General features: G+C 41.0%; 1 protein-coding gene across 1 annotated transcript in view; it reads left to right on the forward strand.

Annotated features, from left to right (window-relative positions):
• The first annotated feature begins 2,239 nt into the window (after nucleotides 1–2,239).
• hdac4 (histone deacetylase 4) overlaps nucleotides 2,240–18,839 on the forward strand; it is a 124,087-nt gene continuing 107,487 nt past the window's right edge. The window contains exons 1-2 of the mRNA XM_047600382.1: nucleotides 2,240–2,381; nucleotides 16,077–16,295. Of these exons, the coding sequence (XP_047456338.1) occupies nucleotides 16,274–16,295 (22 nt within the window). The 5' untranslated portion in view covers nucleotides 2,240–2,381; nucleotides 16,077–16,273. The remainder of the gene's footprint in view (nucleotides 2,382–16,076; nucleotides 16,296–18,839) is intronic.

Raw genomic sequence — 18,839 nt, forward strand, 5'->3', positions numbered from 1 at the left:
GCAATACACCTTCAATTTAAGTTTTATTAAAGTAAACTGTTGATTTCAAAGCACTCAAATTATTAAGTGGAAATCAATTCAAGATTCAAGATCACTTTATTGATGCCCACAGGGAAATTGTTTTGTCCAAGCTTCCCAAGATAACAAAGAATATACATAAACCGGACATAGACATAGAATAAGAGCCAAAAAATAAATAAAATAATTTTAAAAATAGAATAAGAATGAGGTAGTGAGAATTACAGAAATTAATATACAGTCCAATTTACATAGAATATACAGGTAATTTAAAGTGTCTCAGAGTGGATCCAAAGTGTCTCAGTGTGCGGTTATACAAAGGGTCTTGTGTGCCAATGCTCAAAAATGAACCATTAGGCCGCTAACAGTTAGCGCTGTGTATTGTTAATGATGACTTTAGTACCTTAAGATAAGTTGCTTCCCTCAAGATCTACATTCATAATATTTTTCTTTTAATAAAATACAAAAACTGCTTAAATTTCTACATTGTCCAACTAAATCACATTAGAAAATAGTAATACTATTCATATCAGCCACAAAAGACAAAAAACGTTTGGACCTGGCATTCGTGTGGATGTTACTTAGACATGTACCACCCACCTAGACCAGACCAGACACCCCCACCCCATAGCAGCCATGAAGAGCATCATAAGGTGTTGAACTGTCTTCCAAATTCTCTGGATCCTAAACTGATCAAGTATCTGTGGGGCGGAGTGTGACACACGCAATACTGGCTAAAAACTGGTGAAACAGGTGAAAACTGATAGTTAGCTTAGATCAGACAACACAAAAACAACAAAACAGACCTGCTCCAGTCCGTTGGAGGAAGTTGGAGTTGACCTTCTCACCTTACAGACGTGCAAATATGTGTAACTGAAAGCACCAACTGGTTTTCTTGATCATAATCATCCTACATCTGAGGGAGCATTTTGTTCAAAGACGCGCCATCCCCATTCTTTCATGAGCTTTATCACAATAGTATCGTGTTTGTCTTCTTCTTTGCTAAACCTCTGTAAGCAAACACGTTGTACGTCACTTAAACAGCCTCACTTTTCTGGTCTGGAAAATCTGCTGCTGGTTTGCATCTCTCCAACACCTGAGCATTAAACCCACTGCTGAATGAGACACGTTGATACACGTTCTGTGCAGTTTTGGGAAGTCTTCCTGGAAATGGTTGCCTGGGAATCGCCAAGGGAAACAAAAGTAGGTGAGGCAGACTGAGGTTGCACAAGGAAGCGGGTTACAATATCTAGTCACGGTAGAAGTGCATTGAACTGAGGGGAAATGTTGCTGGAGGACAGTCTGTGCTGTATGGTATGGAGTTGGGAAGCGTGTCAAGAGTTTCAGTAACATGTAAAACCTGATGATTCCTGCGTATAAATAAATAAACAAATAATTGAAATCAAAGGAGCGTTCAATCCTGTCACAAAAAGAAAGAGTTCACTGTAAAGTCTTTAACGAGGAGCGGTGGCATAACGGGATATCAAACTAATATTATAATGAACGATAAAAATACAGTTACTGATGTGTTTGGTTGTAAAGGAGCATCACAGTATTTAACCCTTGCTGCTGATTAGTTAGAGCAGGTCTATTCAAATAGCGGCCCATGGGCCACATGCAGCCCAGGACCAGCCCTTACCCAGCCTGTTGTCTCGCCCACCTGAACGGAACTGAACTGAACTGAACTGAACTGAAGAAATGCAGAGGGCTGTGAATATTCTGAAATATTGCTCGGGGTCTAAAATGTGTCCTTTTCAACACTGATGTAGATTTGACAAATGAAGACAACGCTTACTTATTTCACCGCTGAGTTCAAACCTTTGTTTTTAATTTGCCATGAGGGCGTTGGAGTTCTAAAAGACTTTTATTCAGTTAAATGCACTTTGCTAGTTTAGTTTTAATAAAGTGAAAAAATATTTCTACTTCTGTTAAATCACAACTCTGTTATTGTGGTTTGTGCACTTTTCGACACGCCCTTGTCATTTAAAAGATTGATTTATAGGTAAAATGTCTGGAATTCCTCGAACTTTAAATTTGGCCCGACTGAATTTGTAACTGAATAGCCCTGAGTTAGAGGATACACAACGGTGTGGCATACTGTCAGAATGGACAGACTTCATTCATGCTTACACTCACAGATTTTCCTCCTCTTCGCTGTCAATCATACTGCCCCTCAGACCCCGCCCACTACGGAAATCCAGGAGGCAGCCCGGCACGTGATTACTTCAGTATGGCGGAGCTGCTGCTGGCTAGGCTGAATGGTTTTCTCACAGTACCGACGGGTCCTAAAACCCTGCACCGCGGATGCTCTCTTGGAGAGTGGGAGAGGAGCAGCAATTTGCGCCCGAGGGTGCTCAGTTCAGGTAGTCTCCGTCTTTGTTTTTGTCGTCTTTTGGTGTGAACGTTCAGAACGAGTCTCAAAAAAAGTAGTTTTTGTTTTCTTGGTTGTTGCACCTTCATTTTTTTTCGGAGTCTTAAGTTGCTCTGTTGTACCTGACTTTTCATGGGACGTCGATAGGGACTTTATATTTAGCAGAAGCAAGGTGTAATGTAAATGTTGCGCAATGCTATCTTCGCAGACAGTTTGGAGTGCATTTTAAAAAAGCAAAAAATCTAAACTTCGGACTACTCGGCTTTAGCTGCTCGGTTTGAGAATGAGTTTTAATTCCAGTGCTAGCATTATAGTTAAAACCCGGCTGCAATGTCGGCGAAGTAAACTTTATGGACAGCGGACGACCACTGTTATCCAAACTTTTCACTTTCTTTTTTGCGTGTAACAGCGCCGTACGCTGTCAACATTGCTTTCCTACCAAGTAAGGGGTTAGCATAAAAGCTGCCAGATGTAGTGGGGAGTTTTGTCTCCCCCGTGACATTTAGCGCACTAAATGAGTCGTCTCCTTGTGCTTCGGTTTTGCTCCGGATTACATGCAGTTGTCCTTCGGGTTGCGTTCACGTGTAACCGTGCGCGTTGAGGAGAAAGCAGTGTTTGTGTGATGGAGGTTCGTGCTGAGGTCGGACCGCCGCTGCCACAGCTCTGGGTGTAAACTTGTGTCTCCCTTTAGTGTAAACACGGGAGAGCAGCGGCGGGGCTGCGCCTCTGCTCTGCTAAGACTCTCGTAAGCCTTCACTAGTGGAAACTATTCCCTCAGCAGCGTTACAAGCTCTGGAGGACTGCTGGCGCATGCTTGTAAACTCCAGGCCCCACAGGAACAAGGTCACAGCAGCCCTCTGGAAAAGAGAGAGAGAGAGAGAGAGAAAAAAAGAAGTCTGAGTTCCTCTCATAAAGGAAGAGCTGCTGAGAACAGAGCTCTGATTTATGCAGATGAAAACTATGATCTGCTCTGTCAGTATTGTCAAGTAGATATTCGCTTTAGAGCACTTCTTTGTACGGTTGATAGTCTGCTAATGCTTAATTATTATTATTATTATTTTTGAAGCTTTTAAGGAGCTTAACTCCTACATAGAGTGGCCATGTTTACAAAGGTTATATTTCTTCACCTTGATTGAAATCATTCAATTTTATGAATAAACAGTTTCAGGCTTAATTCTAATTTCACAATCCTGCTCTAAATCTGAGCTTCACGAAGGGTTTGGTCTTCAGCATTTGTTTGAAACAACCAAGAGAGCTGTAGATTCAGCTATATTTTCATTTTGGAGGTTGTGACTGATGGATGGATGAATGGATAGATCGATAGGTAGATGGGTAGATACTTTATTAATCCCAAACTGGGAAATATCACAGTTGCACCAGCAATGTACAGGCACTCGACAGCATGTATAATAGATGACACAAAAAAAAAAATAGAAAAACTAAATCTGTATACACAGTATTTACAAGAATTATAAATTAGTGAATATTATAAAAGAAATAAAAAGAATGAAATTGCAAAGAAATTAAATCAATTTACAACCAATAACCAAACAACCATTGTGCAAATGTGCAAAAACAATAACTGAGAGTGTCATCTGTCCCATGCAGATGTTGTGCAGGCGGATGGGTTGTAGTATTATTGAATTGTATTGTATTGAACCGGCACATGTTTCTGTTATTTTCATCGCCCTATTTCACACAGTGGACTAAGCTAAATAACAGAAACACTTAACTACACTACAACAAAGTTTGAGCTAAAAAGAAAGAAAGAAGAAGAAGTTTTGCAATTCAGCTCTATCTTGATATGAAAGAGCCGACATTGACTCATAAAATCCTTGGAGCAATTAAAAAAAAAGAAAAAAAAGAAAAACATTCCTTGCCTCTCTGTAGAAATATCTTGTGAGGCTGGTATTTGCATGACCAATGTCACAAGTCTGCACAGTGAGATCAGTCCACGTGTGAGGACATATCCAAATCATGACAGAACAGTCAGGCCTGAAGCTGGTTTCATTTAAAACCGTGACAACAGAGAATAGCTGGGAAAAAGCAAAGCAGAGATAAAAATATTGTGAAAATATCACAAACCTCTGGAATTAAAAGTAGTTTTACTTTTAAAGCTGAAATATCTCCTCATGAATCAAATCAAATCTGGACCCTGTGAATTGAAATCGAATTGGTTCCAGGAAATCAGTAGTTACATCCAGCCCGACCACAAGCTATGATCCTACAGAACCAATGCCACCTTTCATTCCAAGTTTCAACAAAAACTGAACATTAGAATGTGGGTTTAGTTCAGGTCTGTTGCACTATAACGCGTTCATTCTCACTAATGTACCTTGTGGAGGTTCTTGAAGACGTTTCACCATCCATCCGAGTAGCTTCTTCAGTTCTGACGGACTGGTGAGGAGTTTACTGATAACCTTCACAGTCATAAAGTACCTAATGTTTTGGTAAGCGAACGTACGTTTTCACATGCCGCAAAACATTATTGAAGTAGAACATTTCTGTCATGCACAAGGAGTTTCTTCCCACCTTGAAACGTCAAAAATGCACAAAAAAAGACTTAAGAGGTAGTTTTGTCCCAAACTTTAGTGACAACACCAAGACCATTCCGTTGTTTTCCACGGTGTTTCCCTTGTCGATTCCACCTTTGTTTGTCTTTACACTTTTCTGAACATTTTGCTACTACTGTTTTATTTTGACCATGCGTCCGTCCCTCCCAGAAACTCAGTGAATGGCCTGAACTTTTTGTCTAATAAGAGAATTGCTTATACTACAAGTGTAGTAAGTGGGAGTTTTGACCACTTCATATATCTTTTCTTCCTCTGTTCAGGTGAGAACGTGCATCTCCCAGGAGCTTGTCACGTCCCCTGATGCCCACCCCGCATTGAAATGTTTACTGGGTACTTATGTTCCTGCTGAATTATCAAAGGTTTTCAGCAGCCCTCACAGTCTTTTTAAAAATTCCTTCCCAGCCGGCCAGCCTGTTCTAGCTCCGCCAATAATTGAGCACGGCCGTTCATGTAGTGTTCATATGAAAAGTTTTTTCACCTTAAATTTATTCAACAAACTGGTGTGTCACACTATGCTTAATGTCCAGTTTTCCCTCTGGCAGAGTGAACTACTCTCTAGCTATTCAAACTGGTTTTGGTGTGTGGTGCAGTAAATGCAATGGAGGACTCTGTTGGTGCCGGTGCGTGGCGTAACACTAGTAGTTTAGATGTCTGCATGAAATTGATGCAGAACCTATGGTGACGGTGCAAACTGTACGCAGACCCTAGTGCCATGGCTGACGTGCACCTCCACAGAAATGTAATGCGCGTTGTGGTGGCGCAAACTGCAAGAGCTGTGTTTGGTCCACTTGGTAGTGGTATGTATCTGCTTCAGTATATCCTATTGCTTATCCTTAAATATTACTAACACATTTTTCCCTAAAGAAAAGATTTACACCAGCTCGTTGACCAAGTTTTTGTGTCAGGCACTTTGTTTATTTGTTGACTGCATAAATAACCCCATGCTACCAGTACATTGACCTTCCCTCTACTGTTAATTTTTTGAATGATGAACACTGATTGGGGTCAAATTGACCCCGGGGATAATAGGAGGGTTAAATGAGCCTTTACTCGGGAACAAACACGTGAGCAGTATGTAATGTCAGAGAGGACTGGAAGAAGTGAGCGACGTGTGCTGTTCCCGTGGGTAACGAAGTATAAAGGCCGTTATGAATCAAGGAGACAGTATGAGCTGCTTGTGACAACTGCTGATGTGATGAGAAAACTTCCAGTACACCAGAGTGTAATATGTAGAGAGAGCAGCGTCACACTTGAAGCACTGATGTAAACACAGCAAGTGAGTGAGAAGACGGGGAATACAAATGTATCCAAATGCTCATCCAGTTATTTTAGTCTTAACTTTCCAGGAAGCCTGGACTGCTACTATTTAGTTGTTTAATGAAGACATACCTGGCATGCCGTCAGGTATGCCCAAGATAACACTGGAGTTATTTTAGATTTTCACATGTGGGAAAAAAAAAAAAAAAACACACGTCAGGCTCTGTTGTGCAAAACAGAGAGCAAGCACTTATTAAAGGACTCAGCAAAGACGCCAGGCTGTAATTATTCGTTGGTCACATGAAATAATTCATTGTGGAGGGATAGGGGATGATGACACTTTCTCTGCAAGGGTTTCATTAGATCGCAGTGAAAAGCAGCCACAAGAGATGTTGTTTCTTGAATGAGTTGTGTGATTGAAACATCATTCGTAGTGATCAGAGTCCTGTTACGTCTTGCACTAAGAGGAAGTGTCCAGATAACTTTGACTTTGCAGTTTTTCTGTTGTTACTGTGTAAATCACTTCAGTTGTCATGCTATTTGTTGAATGTACAATATGCTGCATGTCGGCCTTTACAGACCACTGATGGGGAAGAGAGGAAGAACGTTTCCTGTTTTAGCAGAGTTCCCGTTGTGTGTGCGAGTCTAAAGACGCTTTTGCGTTCTGATTTTGTTGGAGAGTTGAGAGTAACTGAGAGTAATTGATAGTTAAATTAGATCTTAGACAAAACCACACGTGCCTATTTGTGGGAAACCTACACAGTTAATCATCATGATTAATAAAGCTGATATGTGGGTGAATATTGAGGTAGCATGAAAGATGTTAAGGAGCTGCTGTAATTGGGGGTGAATGTAAACGTGACGCGTCATCCTAGTTCATGCAGACGTCATATTTACGAAGTCACAGCCACGTGTTGTTACAGTTCTTCATCAGTTATTCAAAAGTCGTCACTGCATTGCTTTAATCTGTAATCTTGAATCTGGGGTATGATTTTAGGCCATACTTTACATGGGTGGGTGCATGGGAAAGACAGTATTTCTTAACGTAATGATATTTTAAAGCAAATTTGTTGCAAAGTTGTTGCTTCATGAGACGTAGCTCAATAATATTCGATACGTAATAATGAAATTAATTTAAGTGTATTTCACACACAGTTAAATCGATGCTCCTCCCATTGCAGTTGTTGTTCTGAAAGCTAAATGACTTATATTGGTGGAGGTCAGATTGTTGTTACTATCTCTGTCTTATTATCTCTATTGCAATTAGTGCCACCACTCCAAATTTCTTCAAAGAGCAAAACACACAGTTGGAACGCTGTTTTTTTTTTTTTTTTTTTTTTTTTAAATTGAACACATGCAATAATGAAAGAGATTTTCACACAAGTGTTTCACATACAATTTAAATCCAAAATTCTGCTACACATCAGCTTTTGTACTTACTGGAGTTCTACCTGGGAGATCGACTGCGTTTGTCTATCTTTAAGTTAGTTTGCAGTCATTGCAGCATGTTGGACCATTCATTTCATGGACTAATTTGCACAACTCTACCTTTTAGGGCTGCACGATTGTGGAAAAAATGTGAATCACAATTTTTTTGCTTAGAATTGAGATCATGATTCTTCGGCACGATTTTTTTTTTTACAGAATGTTTATTGCACTGATAATTTTTAACAAAACAAAAAAACATTCAAATGGTCATTCAAGTAGAGCATCAAACATTGAGACTTCTTAAATCCAAAAGACTTCTACAGTGCTGAATGCGAACCTTTGGGTTCGTGTCTGTGGGCGACTCTCGTCATTACCACCTGGAGTTTATTCGCCATCCACTTAACTGTCTTTACCGCTGACTTCTCTCTGCTTCTCTCCCTCACTGTTTCCACACACTCAACTTCAGGCGCTTCCTCCACTGACAGAATCAGTGTTGTAAAGAGCTTCACCATAGGTTGAGGGAGGAGTCAGCGGCAGTGCTGCCTTTAGGGGCGGGAAGATATGGGAGCATTTGTTTGTGATGTGCTCGTGGAACAAAATGCTTAAGAGTCGTTATGTTTCAAAATGCGATCACGTGCATGTGTGAATCGAGATTGCGATTTTTTTTAACGATTTATCGTGCAGCCCTCCTACCTTACCAATTAGGAAGCACAGATTTTTTTTTTGTAACGTCCTGAACCATCCCTTTCATAATCTCATTAATAAGCTCATTTAGCTCAGTTCCGCTGTGCCGCCGTGTCAGGGCCCAGTTCTGACTTTCTAACCCATTATTTTGCACAAACTGGCACTAGAAATACTTGCTTCCTTGTTTGTGGACATTTTATTGGATGTTGTCACGCTAATGGATTCTAATGGGGTCTATTAATACCACGGTTGTGCTCGGGGACAAGTAAGGTGACAGTTCCCTGTACTTCACAGACACATTAACCCAACAGGAATTTGTAAAGGCTTCCGATGTGTCTTCTCTTCTGCTCGTTGTGGCTCACCATATTACTCTGTTCAAGACTGAGGAAAAAAAGACATCTGTATTGGTTTCTCGATTACACACAATGTGGAGAAGACGCTAGTACAGTTAAAGGCTAAATCCATCACCAATGATGGTGATGATGTCATTTGAATTGGCAAATTAGCTAATATGCACCATCACTAGTTTTTGAAAATGGGAGGAAGTAGAAATCCATTTTTGGGTTACATAAGCATTAACACACAAAAGGTCAGGGAAATCAATCATTGCACAGGCAATTCACATTTGTCATTAGGCTATGCAAATTAATAATAAAAGAACTGCTGGATATTGACCAGCAGTACATGTTGAAAAGAGGAAGAATCAGCAATAAAAGCACACAAAGACCTAGAGCTTTCATTGGGCAACAATACCGGCAGTTTCTGCCTCAACTGATGTGATTTGAGGCTTGATGAATCCTTGTGTTGATCTTTGTGGTCACCCAGTGAGTTCGTGGTGTATGAATCATTCTCCCACATTCAGCCCCATGCACCCTGCCGTGCCTCACAGTTCCAATAATAAACCCGTTTTAGTTCGTCTGGGCTTTGCCAGAACCTTGCCCTGACTTTGAACCCATCACAGTCCCCCAAAATCAGTTAGCAAGTGGTTGGCAGTTGGGGAAGGCATGCTTGTTTGTACACACGCAATGGACGTTACGCTGACAGACTCCATTAATGCCACGGCAGTGTTGGGTATGAGCTGCGGTACCTGTGGTGCACAAACACACTCAACCAGCAGGAATGTGCAAACTGTCCCACCACCTTGCCCCCCCCTCACCGCACTGTCACAGTCAAATAGGCCCCAGTGGTCCTCTGGCATGCAACTTTTTGTTGCAAACAAAATGCGAAGAGATGTGGTGCTAATACTTAAAACAGCCCAAAGCCAGTTTGCAGTATCAACATATTTATGGTTGGGGTTGGTTGGTAGGGTTTTATTGCAATTGTTGACCGTGCACAAACTTGATAATGTTACATAAGGCCGGGAAAGCTGGATTTCAGCAGGCTTTGAAGAGCACGTCCCACTCACTGACAGATACGCAGATGCACTATTAGATCTTGATCCGAAAGCTGCTTTACCTTGTTTTTTTTTATATGTGTTTACAGATTGACTGCAAAAATATCCTCCCAAGTTCTTTAATATTCAACAGTGTTTTTTTTTTTTTTTCAGTTAAGACAAAAACTCTAATCTATCTGCTTTTTTAGGAGTTAAGGGACAGAAAAAAGTGTGTTGCAGCTTGTGTGTCTCTATTTCATGTAACTTCAGCGGCCACTGGCCAGCAAAATAATACGTTTAGTGCTACCAGCAACCACTCAGTGCACATGTAATTCTCATCTCCTCTTCTGCTACCACTTATCCTCACTCGGGTCGCGGGGGGTTTGCTGGAGCCCATCCCAGTCGTCATTGGGCGAGAGACATTAAAAGTTTGAATACCTTTAGTTTAGGCGTTGGCCTGCTGTCAGATTTTATCTTAAGTTGTTGCTGTAGAGTTTTGTGGAATGTTTTTTTTACTACATACTCTAAATCGTCACCCTCCGTCACTGCATTTGCTAGTTTTGCTAACAAAAATGATCGTTATTTCATTCAGTGGCCTGATGATAACGTTACTATGTGTTCATTGACGTGACACAGTCTGGCTAATCACAGGTGAGCAGTGTAATGACGGCATCTGACTGGTTCATCGTTCTTCTTTTTTTGCTCAATGATTAGAGGAGAAACACGGAAGAGATGATAGTGACACACAGGGAGTGATTAAAAGGAAGTACAGAGACGATAAAGGAGAGGAATCATGGCTGATCTGGCAGCAGGTCATAAGATCAAAATCAACTGTTGTTACCAACACAGATTTCTCCGTGTTTACATGTTCCTGTTGACTCATTGAACATTTTCCATCGACGTGTTGGTTGCTACAGTTTACTATAAAACGACTTTTACTTTGGAGCTTGACTTGGCTATTAACAAGCCTCTATGCCTCTGTAATGACGTCTTCTGCACAGAAACCCATCTGTTCATCTCTCTTACTTTCAAGCATTTCCAGTGATGAGAGAGCTGCTTGAAAGGGGAAGCGACGTTCCAAATATCAGTTTATTTTCATCTCTCCAAATCGTAATTTTAGTTTGGATTCCATTCACTGCGTCTTTTGATTTTGTGTCATTTTCATTCCCTGCTCTGTTTATTCATAAAACTGGATGCCTGTGGCGAAAGTTGCTTCTTAGTGTCTGATTGTAAAGAAGATTTTTACTTGGTAAACGTCACACTATGAATCCAGATCAACGAAAGTAAACAGTGTAAAAAAAGTCAAAAGAATCTGATCCCGATGTTACCTTTTTCTTAAGCAGTTTTACTGTTAAGTTCTAGATTTGTTCCAGGTCAGACGTCATTGCCTCCCCCACAGAAAATGGTTTCATTTTATGGTCTGATCATGTGAAAACATCTCATTTTCACAGTGGCCACACAAGACTGAACTTCTTCAGTTACACCCCACTTAGAAAAGTGTCGTGAAAAAATCTTCTCTGTGCCGAATGGAAGATTTCTAAATTGTGAAATGGGTAATTATGTATTGTAGATACGGTATTTGAAACGAAACTACAAAGTTACTTAGTAACAGTGAGGGTGGTCTTGAAAGAATGTTAGTAATAAAGAAAGGGAAGTAGATTGGGCTTCTGTTAAATAAGTAGAATTTGGCTCACAGCATGCCACTTCCTGCTTTTTATTTGACCAAGAATAGATCCACTTTTGTTTCCGAGGTAACGGCACATGTGATTACGCATTACCATCAGTGGACTTGTGTGTATGTTACCGGTTTTTCTTTTTTTCTGTCATGTATGCATAAATGTACAGTGTGAAAAGAAAAAATTACACTTGTGAAACACACAAAGATGCCTCATTTCAAAAACATTAAATAATTTTTTTTGTGTTTGTGCCCATTAAGCTCAGTCCAATGTCATCCGTCACACACACAGATGAGTTGTGCAGATTCATGGCTGATGGCAGAAAAGATTTCCTGTAGCTTTCCTTGAGACGACAAAGTTGTCTGAGCCTTTTAGAGACGGTGCTCCTTTGTCTACATGGTGGAGAGGGTAGTCAGGGTTATCGTATCTGGGATCGATAACAGTTTGCTCAGTGTGCTAGCCTCCACCACCGCTTTAAAAGTCTCCTTTCTCCAACCAATGACAGACCCAGCCTCCCTGATCAGTTTGTACAGCCTGGTGGTGTCACTGGTATCAACCCTGTTCCCCCAGCAGACCACCAGAGTGCCTGCCACAGCAAAAATAAAAATATTAAGTAAAATATGTCCAGCATTTTGAGGCACAGGTTGGAGGATCTCAGCTTCCTCGGGAAACAGTCCAGTCTGCTCGTGATTTTCTAACTTCATAGTTCTGTACAGAGCCCTTTAGTGCAGTAGTCTCTGGCTTTGCGTATTTCTTCAGTTTTCACGGTGGCATCTAAACTCAGGTTCTATCAACACATGACAGTAAGATGTACTTCTTCCTTTGATTAATGGTGGTTGGAGGTGCATCACTGTTACCTACTAGAGGTAGTGACACATTACTTAGTATCAGTATAAACAAGGGAAAATAGGAAGACTGTGGCCACAATGAGTGTTCTTTTTCAGTGTTTTATCATACTTAACATTTAAACGTAAGCACCACTCATAGTTTATGTTATCACATTAGTCACTGTTATATGTTTGAACGTGTGCTTGGTCATTGTAAACACCCCCCTAAGCTATCAGAGCTATGCATCAGCAGGAAAATATAATCCCCCTGTGCCATCTGATAGCGGCCCGTCTTGTTTGCGATCTTGTCTCAGTTTAGCCAACAGTTGATTCTTGTGATGTCTTGTGGTCATTAGTGACCGTGTTCGCTTGCAAACAAGCAGGAGCGAATGATGCCTTTCTGCAGATCCCTTCGCGCCAGGTGACGTGTCCCTTTCTCTTCTCGATCGTGTGCTCAGCCACTCGCTCGTGCTGCGTTCTTCCAGTGTAGCGGTGTCTTTGTCACCCAGTCACTTGTACGACTTGTCTTTGAGCCTCCCTGTTTTCAGAGAAGATGAGTCATGTCTGCAACTGAATCGGCGGCCGTCAGACATGTTGACATTCGCTTTGCTGAACGTGATAATGCAAAGCTTTTTCTTAAGGTTTTCCATTTTTCCCCAAAAGAAAACTAACCGAATATCTGTATCTAACATCTGGCTGTGAACCTTAAGTATTTTTTTGCTGTCGACAAAGAAAAGTCAGTCAATCCGTGGCATACTAGCGATGCCACTAATCCCACTCGCCATCTGAATAATTTATAGTCAATTAGAGCAGAAAGGCTGAGGCAGTCTTCATGGCACAAGTGCATTTTCAATGATTCATTTCATAAGCTATGCAAGGGGTCTCTTAATTGTTGTTTACTGCTCGCTATCCGACCACATGTTATTTTTATGCCATTGTGATTACTCCCGGCAATGCTCGGAGTGCTTGGGAAATGAAGTCCATTAAGGGGTCCTGAGAGCTGTTTTCCTGTCAAGCAGCATGAAACCTTTCCAGATTCAGACTGTAGTGCACGAGAGCAATAAATCTCGTCCAATGAGGGTGTCCGTCTGTGAAAATGAGGTGAAAAATACCTTTTGGGTTGTACAAGGGTCTATTTTTAATGTGATCCCTGAGTAACAGTTGAAATTTGAGAAAATAAAGTAAAATCCTCTAGAAGAAATTAAAATTACCTCTGACAACAGGTTGATGCCGTCTGTAAAGGAATATTTCTGTCTTCCCTTAGACACACATGTATATTCCGCGTCTCAAAGAGGGAGGGTGTGAGAGGACTAATTGCCTGAGGTCTCCACTGACACAGCATTACAGGCTGTAAAAGCACAGTCTGGATTCTCATGTGACAGACGACTCCTTTGACAAAAATGGGCAACTTGATCTGAGAATAGCACCGCTGCCGTCCAGCTGAGACACTTTTATTCTGGCACCTCACGCTTCAGCAAATCCATCAACACCCTCTTTGAGTGTCCCCCTCGGCCATATAAGTATTGTCTGTATGCTTCTGACTAAACATGCACCCATGTCAGACATTCACACAGGCATCTACGTCTCCCCTCTGGTTATTTCACCTCTGGCCCGAAGGATGCTAAAAGGAGCTGGGCTCAAATTTAAGAATGAATGACATACTTTGTTGTAGAATCACGCTGAAGGAATGAAAGATGAGAATGTGCATTTAAATGTCTATGTTGTCACTTTAATCTGGTGGCAGCAAGTGTTTTTATGTTGTTGTAGATTTCAGTGGCTATCCCCAATAAGCGGCGTATGACCCTAAAGAAATGTGTTTCCATGACATTTTATACAACTTTGCCTCTGCTCCACAATGAGCTTTTTTCCCACCAATGATTCTGTTCAGTAGCTTTAAAGTGATAATCAGAGCAAATGAAATGTGAATTTATGTAAGCTCTCCCTGCCACTTGCTTGTGCTCTGTTGACACCTGTTCAGTGTGACAGAGGTGGATCTTTGTTTCTGCCAGTTAGGGTTGAATAGCCGGAGCCTTCTGTGTGTGTGTTTGTGTGTGTTTACATATTCCTTGAAACTTTGATTGCATGAGGCATACAAACAGTACAAAAAGTTTTCTTCCTCTTCTTCTGCTGTTTACTCAGAGGTAAGTCTAAGCTTTCACGAGGTCTTTGTTTGCATTTAATTTAGGATTTTATGACTGGCAAGAGCCTTTTATTTAGGCACTGACTCTCCCAGCTGACCGTGCAAGCTGTGGAAGGAAAGATTTAGCCAGCCAGTGTTAAAACTCTTGCAAAGCCCTAATTGCATTTAATACACACATGATATTTCACGAAGTGTATGCACTTGATAATATACACTAATCAGGCGCGTTGTGACGCATCAGAGAATGGACATGGGTCTTCTGAGGGACTTTGGGTCCTCTGGGTTGAGGGGAGGGGCCTCTGTGAATCATCCCACATATACTTGATCAGTTTGTGATCTAGTGAATTTGGAAGCCAGGTCAACACCTTTCATGTTTTTGAGTTGTTCCTAAGAATTAGTTTTTGTGTGTGTACCTGTGTCAGGCTGCATCCTGCTGGGGATGGCTGCTGCCATTACGAAATGTCATTGCTATGGGGTGGGGGTGCCTGGTCTGGTCTAAGTGGGTCCTACATGTCTAAGTTTCTCAGCAGAACATTGAAGTGTCCTACGATGGTGGACGTTTACGTCTCCTGTCAGTGGTCATAATGATATGCCTGATTGGTGTATACGTTTTCTTCAGAAGCCTTTCATGACTGTGTGCAGACCCGAGCACACGACTCACTCTCGTTTTCATTTAATTATGAATGCTTTAATTATGAATACTATGTTCTACCTCCACCAGGTAATAGGAAATGTAGGAATATACACTGCACACATTGTTTTTACAACTCTCACAGAACCACTTTATGGAGAGTTTGGCATGGCGACCACCAGTTGTGTCACATCCTGTATCTATTTCATCAAGTAACTAACTAAAATAAAACTTATTTGAAAAAATGAAGCTTGAACATGCGTCAACATTACATGAATTACTTAAAATGACTAGAACCATTCTTAAAATAAAATGTGTTTGACTGTATTTTAGTGTTTTAATTTGGTCCCAGTCCCGCCCACTAACATGGTTGAGGTGGAGCTTATCACTTACACTGCACTCAGTCACCAGGGGGAGCTCTACTTGCTTTGGCTTCACTTTAGAGGAGCTGTTCCGCCATCCATATTTATAAAGTCTATGGTGTAGACAGACAGTGCTGACTGCCACTTGCTGTGACTTTAGTAAACCCAGATGGATCAACATTTAATAAAAAGCAGAAATGTGGTTACCCAATATGTTTCTCATGATTTCTTTCTGTCATAATAAATCCAGTTACTTTTTGTTTTTTATTCGATAAGATTTGTAATGAAGTTCAGTTGTACTTGGTGTCTAGCATCAAACAGTTGATTTGTAAAATGTTTAAATAGGATTATTGTTGTCGCAATAGTTAGAATGTTTTACTGCACTTAAAATTCAATTGTTTTATATTGTCTAAATTTGCTCACAGTAATTGCTATCAGCTGCCTTATTAGCCAGAATCTAGATCAAGGTAGACAGGTTGAAAAAAGTAGACCTGACATTATGCAGAAAGTTTAGAGGAAGTCTTGGTGGAAAATAAACTTACAGGGAAACTCATGCATTAGTTCTTTGAACGATTGGAACATGCAGGTGCGTTTTCCTTTCTGGTCTGTAAAATGACCATACATGGTCTCAGGTAAACAAGGGTTGGTAGAGAGAAAAATGTGTGCATATGTACATGAGCCTCTGTCTGGAATATCATGTGTATATGAATATGCTAATTTGCATCTGCTTTTCACAGTCTGATCGTTTGGTGGACGGAATTCTACCTCTGCTCATGACCGAGGTCTCCACCTGTGGCTCGACGTGATGAACTCCTGAGAAACGACTGCCTCTCTTCTTGGCCCTAAATGGTGGTCACTGCATCGGCCACGCAGACGCACTGACAAACCCACTGCTCTCCTGTCCTTCCCAGGCTAGTCTTCACCAGCACTAACCATGAGCTCTCATAGTCGACAAGGTAAGCTTTAAAAATATTGGATTTTACAATGGGAAACTGTTTTCTTGTACATATTTGCTTTCATAATGTAACATCTACAGCAGAAATGAATATGTGAATACGAATATGAATATGAATACTACTGTAGTCGTAGTATGCTCTTTGTCAATAATGCTCTTTACATGGAGTGGGTAGCTGCATAGTTTAGAATCACTTGATGAAAGCGACATCAATCTAGCGGAGGGTCTAATCTGGCCTGCAGGATGAATTTGCAAAGTGCATTGAAGACTTTAACTGCAGTTTTTCCAATGACAGTAACTCCTATTACTCCTAATATTCACACAGCATTAGTAAAAGCTGTGGACATAACTCAACAGTGAGACCTAGAACTAAACAGTTATTGCACTTCTTTTTCTTAAGGAATGTCCAGTTGTTCGTTACATTTATTGTTATGAAAATGTTTGCATTTAATGAACTGTCCTTCCACTTGTACTTATTGGCTCTAAAAACAGTCAAACATTTGGAGTTGATGTTATTTATAGGTTAATAGGGCATTGTGTTACTGGTCTGGCCCCCTTGAGATCAAACTGGGCTGAATGTGGCCTCTGCACTAAAACGAATTTGACCCCCCTGATCTAAGCCAACAGCAAAACATTAAAGAAGGCTCTGATCTTCACTGGTATAGGAGCAGTTTGGTTTTTGGTTTTCTGATGGGGGGGCTGATCCCTCTACTGTGGAGTGCATGAAGCTTTTATCCAAAAGAGTGGAATAGTTTGGTGGTTTGGAATAGTTTGGTGCACTGTCTTCAATGACATCTTTTCATCTTTTCTCTGAGTTGTGTTGCTGTCTTATCCGTGTGTGTCACACTTCCTTTCTGTAGCTCTGCTTTAAACCCCCAACATTCAGTCACTGGCATGTTTCACGAAAGTATCAGGTGGGCAGAAGTACACTATCTTTTTACAACTTATGCAGCTCTTTATTTATATACCCCGATCAGGCATAACATTATGACCTTCGTATTGTGTAGGTCTCCCTTGTGCCTGTAAAACAGTTGTGACTCTTCAGAGAATGGACATGGGTCTTCTGAGGGCGTCCTGTGGTGTCTGGCAACAGAAAGTTGTTAGTGGGGGAATTTGGTTGGATCATCTCACAGACACAGTTTGGGAACTAGTGAATTTGGGGGATGGCTGCTGCCACCACCAAGGAGTGTCACTGCTGTGGGGTGGGGGTGTCTGTTCTGGTCTAGGTGGGTGGTACATGTCTTAGAAACATCTACATGAATGCCAGGCCCAAAAGTTTCCCAGCAGAACACTGAATTGTGGAGATGTTTTTATTATTTTAGCCATCCTTTGTGTTTTCCATCCATGGATTAGTGTGTATTCTCAAGGTATTCTGTAACTCAAAGTCTTCTTTTTCACAAGATGACATCACTACCATTCATTTATTTTTTGATTGCCTTTTACTACAACAAAAACTTCTCCACAGGCAGAATTCATTTTAGGTTTTCCCCAAATCCACTTTCTTTTGAAATGTCTTTTTGGATGCACTTCACTTCTCTTTGGATGTCTATCTGCCTTCGCATAATTAAAACTGGAACGTGTGCTTGACCTCAACCAATGAGGGCTGCTCATGTGGTCTTCTTAAGAACCTTTTCCCTCAAACACAGCCATGGTACAGATCCGGGTTTTCCTCCTACGCAGCTACTGCCCAACATCGACAAAAGGCCAATTGTGTCCTTCCCCATCATGCTTTGGTTGTCCTGGTCGTGTTCAGCAGATTGATGTCACTACCATTGAGTCATTGTTCCGGTACCAGCGGCCCTGTGTGGCTCAGTGGGGCCTGCTGGCGTCACCTTCTCTTGGGCTCTGTTTGTAAAGATGGTCACTTTCTTAGCCAAAGGGGTTTAAATTGGAGTGGATGTTTCAGGTTGTCACATAGTGACGAATGCTGGCACAGGCCAAAGATATCTGTGATTCCTTCCCTCATCTTCTTCTTTTTTTCATGCCGTTATGCAAGTTTCACTTACGTAACAGCATGGATTATATTTTCCTCTTTCATTTCCCTCCTGTTTGATCAGTTCCATGCTGTGTCTCTGATTAGTCTATTATGTTTCAAGTTTTTAAAATTTGGTTTAGGATTACAATTTCTCTGTGATATAATTTTTGGTGTTATTTTTATTGCTTGCGCTTTTATTGATAAATCCAAAAGGCGTTGAATAAAGGCAACTGGACTAGTAGAGTTTCATGAAGACGTTTCATTACCCATCCGAGTAGCTGAATTAACAGTTTCCCATCTAGTTTGAAATTTCTTTCAAGGCATTTTTAGCCTTTATGAGTCAGGCCCCTATCACTTATACCACAGTCAACCACCAGGAGTGCTAGAGATATTTTGCCTCAACCTAATTCAAGTAAACTTTATTAATAGACCACTTGAAAAGCAAACACAGCTGAAACAAAGCCTCGATGGGGTCATCACTGGTTTCAGTACAGTTTTAGTTAGTGGAAGGAAAAGGCCTCTTAGTACAGGTAGGCTAAAATGGCACTCTCAAAACGTTGATGGGGAAAA

This window comes from Mugil cephalus, chromosome 12 (genome assembly GCF_022458985.1).
Source record: "Mugil cephalus isolate CIBA_MC_2020 chromosome 12, CIBA_Mcephalus_1.1, whole genome shotgun sequence".
Lineage (NCBI taxonomy): Eukaryota > Metazoa > Chordata > Actinopteri > Mugiliformes > Mugilidae > Mugil > Mugil cephalus.